Consider the following 7675-nt stretch of genomic DNA (forward strand, 5'->3'; position numbering starts at 1 on the left):
GCGTATCTCTTCTTATCTGGGGAACTCAATTATTATAACTGTATCACGTGAAGATAGTTCTCCTCACTTACTCCGCAACGCATTGTAAAGGGTTTGATCTGCTCTAGAGACTGGGGAGCTTCTGCTGCTGCTCAATTGATCCTTTCCTCTTAATTTACACATTGCTTAATGCAAGGACCCCCTTGACACTCGCTGGCAAAGGCTCTCTACGTAGATTGTGAATTACTCCTCATTCTACGCCCTTTGGTTCATCTGTAATTTCGGAGATATACTTCCGCTGAGTAAAGTATTATTTCTATACAAGATTGAATAGATCCTACTGTGTAAGTTTGTCTTAAAGATTCTTAGGGAAAGTAGGTAGAGCCATATTTGGGCAAGGACGGCCAACTGGTACTGTCGTGTTTGGTTTTAGTTCCCTTTCATCTCTAATTAATTCGCCCATTAAAAGAGTTTTTCCTACTGAGGGTGTGTAATATTGTTATACCATATATCTAATGCTACCAATTATTTTTACTACATGCTAAATTTACCAATAACGGAAGCATACTATAACTTAACCTTGTTAGGAAGGTAGTTAAGCTGTTACGCGTTGGTGATTTAGATGGCTGTGTGAGATTTGGGAAACTACGTAAGTAGCTCAATGGGCACATTTTATACATTTTTATAGTTAGTTTGAAATTCAGGTTTTATCTTCATTAGAAAAGTAATCTTTAGATTTGGTAAATTGCTATTTAATTATTACAAATATAGCGGGAGCAACATTCAAGCAACTTGTATACTGGTTAGGAAAGTATTTGTGTAGTAAGTATGAACTAGTACCACTGCAGCAGCTTCTTAATAAGAAATGCAGGGCAATCAATACTACTTATTAAGAACGTAAATAAGACATTGAGCTAGACACTGAGCCATTTTTGAATCTCTTACTTAAACTACACGCTTACAACTTGTAATCACCATTGATCCATCTGTTGACCATGTCGAGTGAGTTCTCTGGCTTGTCGTATGGCACCATGTGGCCGGCGCCAAAGATTCTCAAGAATGTGAATTTGTCGTAATTCTTAACGTTTCCAGCATGCTCGCCATCTACTTCCCACTTTCTAATTGGCGCCTTGGCAAAGCCTTTTGAACCACTCCATTGTAACCTGTCAGTCCACGCTTGATTTCCCAACCAGTTGCAGATGAAATCCTTATCACCGGCATAAACCAACACTGGCACTCCCTTTTCTAACACGTCAATCACCTTCTTGTAGTACGGCTTCATCCAATCTCCAGAGAATAAAAAGTTTGCGTAAATGCCAGTGTCACAAGACTCGTGTTTTGAAACTTCAGCTCCAACGGCTTCAATAACCTCAGGCTTGTTCAAGTACATGTCAATATACTCAATGTTTTCATAACACAACAGCGAACCGTCGCACTTGAGTCTAACGTCGTATATGTTATATCCAGCTCTTTGGTAAGGACCCATTTGTACCTCGTTGCAATAAACGGTAGCAGGGAAACAGCTCCAAACCGACTCTGTCTCGTAGCACTGTTTGATTAACGATAAGCACAGTGGCTTTGTAGCATCCATTATTTGGCACTGCTGCGGGTCAACAACACTTGGTTCATCACCTTCGCCACAAGCCATTGGTTGAAAATACTCATACTGAACCAAGGTGTCTGTCAATCCGTTACCAATCAAAACTGACGTCAAGTTGAAGGAACGTTCCGGGTGGCTCAAAATCTCACTAGCATAAACAGGGGCAAAATGACCGCCATATGATTCAGCAGCAATGTGGAAGTCCAACTTGGCATATTGAGGAAACTGTTTGAAAAACAATTCCAAAAAAGCGTAAACATCTTTGCCTCCAGCAGTAGTGGTTGAGACTGGCTTTGATGTGTAGGAGTATCCCGTGTTGGCGGGTTGGTCCAAGAAAATGACTGTGGCATTATTATTCCAAGCGTATGCATTATAAACCGGTTTTAAATCCTTGTTGATTGAGGATGGACCCAATTCAAAGAAGAGACCCATACTTGACGAACACCCCGGTCCGCCGTTCATCCACAAAATCACTGGGTCATTCTTTGGGTCGTTTCTACTCTCAAACGCCCAGAAGAAAAAGTGCTTGTCCTCATCGTGGATGTCCAAGTAGCCGGAGTACTGTTTGACAGTATCGAGTCCCAACTCTGATGGGTCTTTAATCCTCAATCCATAGTTGGGCATCTTTTGATCCTTGACATGAAAGTCAAACTCTTGCTTATTAACCTTAGCTTTACCTCCTGTCATTCTCAAGCCTTTGAAAGCATCTGACTGGAAAACAAAATCCGACCACAATTTCTTTGTTTCATCCGTCAATGACTCCAAGGGCTCATTAAAGTACTTCGAAGCTTTGGAAAATAGCTTACTTTCTCTATCAATGTCAACCAAGTTGAATGGCTCTTGTGGGTTGATGGCTAATGCTTCAGCACCACCGAGTACGGCTAGCAAAGCAGCAGCTGTAGTTACAAATTTCATCTTGCTTTCCCTTGAAAGTCTGTTGCTGAATCTTTCTTGAGGAAAACTGTTCCATTATATAGCCATTGATGCCTTACGTACGTGTGGCGGGAGAATAGGTCGAGAAAAGAAAACAATGCAGCGAAAGACAAAATTCGAATTCTTGTCAACTATCCGTTTCGAACTAAGGGAAGTAGTATTTCATGTCAATTCAGTTGTTTTCGTCATATTCACACACACACATACATACATACATACATACACTTGCAAACGAAATTAGCATCGTTCATAAAGTTCAGCCAAAATGTGCGCCCCTCGTAGTCAGCCATAAACTAACTGGAGACAGGGAAGAAGCTTATCTCCATGCTTACATAAGCATTACCAAATTCCGTACGTCAAATTTGCAATGCATTGTCTTTTTTTGTTTTTTTTTTTTCTTTCAAGCCAACGCAAAATTAAACCACATTATCCCCATGCATCCATACCAGAAGAGGCTAGCGAAAGAGTATCAATCCATCAGCAAAGCCAACTTGCCTGGAGTTGAGCTCATCTCCGCAGACGAGTTGCGAAGCTTCCTCTTCAAAATACACATTGACAACCATGCTCTTTATCCTGACGACTACTATCTCCAGGTGACCATAACCGACCAGTACCCTGTGGATTCGCCTTCAGTGATGTTCATCAACTACACGTCTTCGCCGATTCCACTCCATCCGCATATCTACTCAAATGGCCATATTTGCCTCAACCTCCTTGGCGAAGATTGGACCCCCGCGTGCTCCATTGAAAGTATACTACTCAGTATCCAGAGCATGTTGCATTCAAATACGCTTTCGGAGCGACCTCCAGATGATGCCCAGTATACGAAAAGCGCACCAAAGGACCCAAAGAGAACAAACTTTGTCTACCATGATGATAATGTATAGAACTATATATCTAAGACGAGCTAAATTGTATTTTGATAGCTTTGTTTCCATTCAACACTTTGGTGGCTTTTCTTCCCACCTTGACGTAGTTTGAGGCAAAACCGCCTTTCATCACCTGGTATTCGACTAGACATTCCTCACTAAGCAAATAGAAAAAGATTCTCTCCACATCGGTTTTGTCCAAGTTCTTTCCCTTCCCATGGTACGGATTATTGTTGTGGCCCATCTTGGTAATTTTGTTATACTTGAGGCCCTTGAACACATCCTGGCAGTGTAAAACGGTCACCTTTTCATTTTGGATTGATTTGACTAGTTTGATTATATCCTGGGCATACTGAGTACAGTCTTTTTCAACAACAGTAACGTGGTTATAGTTTTTGCAGTTGTCGCACTGCTTCTTGCAATTCACTGGATTGAACGATTCATTAAAGTAGTGCAACACTTGCTTCCGCCTGCAGTCCGTGGTGTTTTCACAATACTGAACCACTTGTCTCAACTTTGCCAAGTGGTTTTCCTTACCTTCGTCACTCAAGTCAGCATCACGATGGATCATGTTCTGCAACGATCTCGCATCCTTGTAGCAATAGTACATGATACACTCAGACGGCTTGCCATCACGACCCGCCCTTCCTGTTTCCTGGTAGTAGCCCTCCAAGCTTCTAGGAATAAACAAATGTATCACAAATCTCACGTCGGGCTTGTCAATACCCATACCAAATGCAATAGTTGCGCAAATCAACTGGATTTTGTTCTTTTGCCAGTTAGTTTGAATCTTGAAACGGTCCTCGGGCGTCATACCTGCATGGTAAAATGACGTTTTCAAACCAAACAGATTCAACTTGGCACTGGTCTGCTCACATGACTGCTTCGAGTGGCAATAGATAATACCACACTTGTTCTTGTACCGCGATAAGATGTAGTCCTTCATTGACTCGAGGTAGTTGCCACTCTTCCATTTTATCTCGTAAAACAAGTTGGTTCTGTTAAAGCTTTGTTTGAGATAAACCGGCGCATCCATTTTCAAGTGATGCACAATATCCATTCTGACTTTTTCGTTAGCAGTCGCCGTTAACGCCATAAGCGGAACTGCGGGAAACCTTTCCTTGAAGAAGCTCATTCCTTTGTAGTCTGGACGGAAATCATGCCCCCATGAACTCAAACAATGCGCTTCATCAATGACAACACGCGCTAGTTGTTGACGCTCATATAGTCTGCCGATAATCTTTTGAATCATTGTCGATTTGTTGGCTTTCTCTGGCGACAAGTATACGATATCGAGAAACCCCTCGCGAAAGAGGTTTAGCGTATGCTTATTGTCATCACTATTTGCTTTTGAGCTAATCATACCCGCCTTTATGTTTTTGTGAATTAAATGCTGCACTTGGTCTTGCATTAGCGATATCAATGGTGAAATGACAACCGTCGTGCCTTTGCTATGCCCACCTTTTATCAAAGCAGGAAGTTGGTAACAAAGAGACTTTCCACCTCCAGTGGGCATTAAAACAAACACATCCTTGTTCAAAAGCGACGCCACAACAGCCTCTAATTGGTTAGGACGAAATGACTGAAGCTTAAATACCTTGTTAAGGGTGTCATACACCTCATCAATAAACTCTTCCGATCCTTCAGGTACACTCCGCGTCACCGGCTTTGGCGCATTGATAATTTGCATGATCTCCTCATCCTCATCACTGAAGTCGTCTTCACTATCAATATTCAAAAGCGGCGGCCCATTTTGTGTTGCAATAACGGCCGCCGATATGGCATTTATGTTTGACGCAGACAGCGATCCCGTGCTTGAATTGGACGAGCTAATCAAGTTGCGTCCCGGCAATGGCATCTCGCTAAGGGCTGTATTGTCAGCCAAGTCGATATCCTCGTCCGAGTCTGAGTCAATCTCTATCACATCAATCTCTCGTTCTTGGTTGAGCTGAGTAGAAAACTCAATGTCTTCTACATAGTCATTTTCCTCATTCAGCCAATCTAGATCGCCGTTGTTTTCGTTGATGGGACTAGCGGGCAACGGCCTATCATCATAAGCAATGCCATATTTCTCGGCAACATCAGGCGACAATCTTATATTGTTTAGTTCCTGACTTTCAATCACCACTGCATCCGAGCCGTCGTCTGAGTACATATCGACTGAGCCATCAGGTGAGTTAGTGACGGAAGCATCGTCTATGAAACTACCCAAATCGTCAACATCATCTCGCTCTTGTGTTGGCGTTCTCAACCCTTCCATGGTGTTGTTGCCAAAATCGTCCTCTATATCTAGAACCAGGTTGTCGATGTCCACGTCGATATTCGACACAATCTCTCTTGCTTCAGCAATCCTCCTTGGTCTTGCAGGTGCTCTAAAAACATGTGCCTCACTAGTGGAATCTTCGATGTCTTCCGTTACTTCTTGCTGTGGTGTTGGTGGTGGTGGTGGTTGTGGTGCCGCTGAAACAGCAACCGGCGCATCCACCTCCTCCTCTTCTTCTTTCAATTTGGCAATCGATTCGTCCAAGGACACTATCTTGGCTTGCAATTCAACATAGTGCTCCTTTTTCTGGTCCAAGGAGATAGACGTCGATTCGCTAGTGACAAATTTTTCTTCTAGTAGTTTAATCTTGGTTTCTTGTAGATGTATGAGTTCAATGTAACGTTGCGTCTTATCTAGCTTTGCTCTTTTGTTAGCAGCAAACAATCTCCCATCCCCTTCCCCATCCTTATCTCCTTCCTCAGCCAGTCGCTTTTGCGGCGACTCATTATCTAGTGTCAAATCGATTACATCGTCAGGGCTGGATTGGCTTCTACTTCGTGCGTGAGTTGCTTGTGTCGATGAATTACTCTGCAGTTTAAAAAACTTTGACACCAACGGTAGCTTTGATTGCGTTTTTCTCGATTTGTTTGCCCCTTTGCTCTGTGTTAGCGACTGCAGTATTATGGACGCAGAAGACGCGTTAAATGATGAAGTGAACAAAGAGTCGTTAAAATCGTTGTTCTGGCTTGCTGGTGGTGGAACATTTTCCTTATTGCTTGGATCGGGCGAAATTGTGGTAATAACTAGATTTCCACGAACAGTGACATCTTCTCGTAAGGGATTGGATCGATCAGTACTGGGGCTAATCTGTTGCTGTTGTTGTTGTTGTTGTTGTTGACTACTACGCGTTGGTAACGATGCGTGGCTAGTTTTGGGATACTTTTTAAGTGCTGCAGTAATTACTTGCGGACACGGTAGATTGGGCTTTGATTGATGTAGCCATTCAAGCTGTTCTTTAAGGTTGTTTGTTTTAATCATGGAATCAAGTGAGATGAGGGCATTAGATGTGTAGCAGCCAAGGGGCGGGCCTTAGGAGACTTTTTTTTTTTTTCTCTTTTCTGATTTTGTTTACATTTTTGCAACGACAGGTGTTAGTGTCGCTTAACTTTATACAACGACAATGTGCGAAATTTAACAAATTGTCAACCCCAAAGTATAAACTGCCTAGAAGATCAAAACTCATTCATTATAATAGACTATGGAAGCCTTCCAAACGCATTTCACGTGTCATTCTCTACATAGAAAACTATCTTGCTTCTAACTATGAGCAACGAGGGTTCAATATTGGATCTTTATCCTCAGGATATGCTTTATATATAAACGTTCAATTTTTTTTCTTTTTCGCATCTTTTTGGAAAAGAAGAAAGCACAAAACCTTTTTGTTCTGTCTTTCTTCTTCTCTAATAGCAAAAAAAAATCAAAAATGACAATGAAATAACATTGCAACCCTTCTGGCACACTGCAGCTCCCAATGGTAGTGAGCCAGGACGCCTAAAACAGCTAACAGGCAGCAAATATCTGGATCATTTCTGACTAGGACTACAATTCTAGGCGTTTATCTCCAGAAAAGCCCACCCAACACAACGCCAAAGGTGATTGGGCACATTCCTCTTCACGATTATTAAAAACCTACCGACCTTTCCCCGTCTAAAAAAAATTAAAATACGGACGAGAAAGGCAAAAAAAAAATACCCTCACTATTTTAATTTCATTTTTATAATCTTTAGTTTACGTGCAAGAAGGATTAATGAGTTTTGTTTCTTCTATGACTCTTGTATACACAATTAAGTTGTTCCAGATATCGCACCCATACAAATTTTACATTTCCGGTTCAAGTTTTGGAAGTAAAGAGGAGTTGGGTGAAGTTGAGTTTACTTAAGAAGATAATGTTAGTATAACCTACTTACCACGTAATTGCCTTATGAGTGCAGTATACTTAATTTACCGTCACAGTGTACTGGTGTGTATGTG

General features: G+C 41.8%; 3 protein-coding genes across 3 annotated transcripts; 1 reads left to right on the forward strand and 2 right to left on the reverse strand. All coding sequences in view use genetic code 12, as the record gives it.

The window, feature by feature from the left end:
• Nucleotides 1-937: 937 nt before the first annotated feature.
• On the reverse strand, nt 938-2494 carry CANMA_005060 (uncharacterized protein; the record flags this gene model as incomplete). The annotated part of the gene is made up of 1 exon (XM_051817401.1): nt 938-2494. One exon carries the CDS (start codon nt 2492-2494, stop codon nt 938-940), a length of 1557 nt encoding a protein of 518 aa, XP_051669366.1.
• A 452-nt stretch (nt 2495-2946) lies between these two features.
• UBC15 (Ubc15p) lies at nt 2947-3399 on the forward strand (the record flags this gene model as incomplete). Its single annotated transcript, XM_051817402.1, has 1 exon — nt 2947-3399. One exon carries the CDS (start codon nt 2947-2949, stop codon nt 3397-3399), a length of 453 nt encoding a protein of 150 aa, XP_051669367.1.
• A 10-nt stretch (nt 3400-3409) lies between these two features.
• On the reverse strand, nt 3410-6682 carry SGS1 (ATP-dependent DNA helicase; the record flags this gene model as incomplete). The annotated part of the gene is made up of 1 exon (XM_051817404.1): nt 3410-6682. The coding sequence occupies one exon, from the start codon at nt 6680-6682 to the stop codon at nt 3410-3412; it is 3273 nt and encodes a 1090-aa protein (XP_051669368.1).
• Between the last annotated feature and the right edge of the window lie 993 nt (nt 6683-7675).

The sequence above is a fragment of the Candida margitis genome (assembly GCF_024628925.1).
Source record: "Candida margitis strain CBS 14175 chromosome Unknown scaffold61, whole genome shotgun sequence".
In the NCBI taxonomy this organism is placed as follows: Eukaryota; Fungi; Ascomycota; class Pichiomycetes; order Serinales; family Debaryomycetaceae; genus Lodderomyces; species Lodderomyces margitis.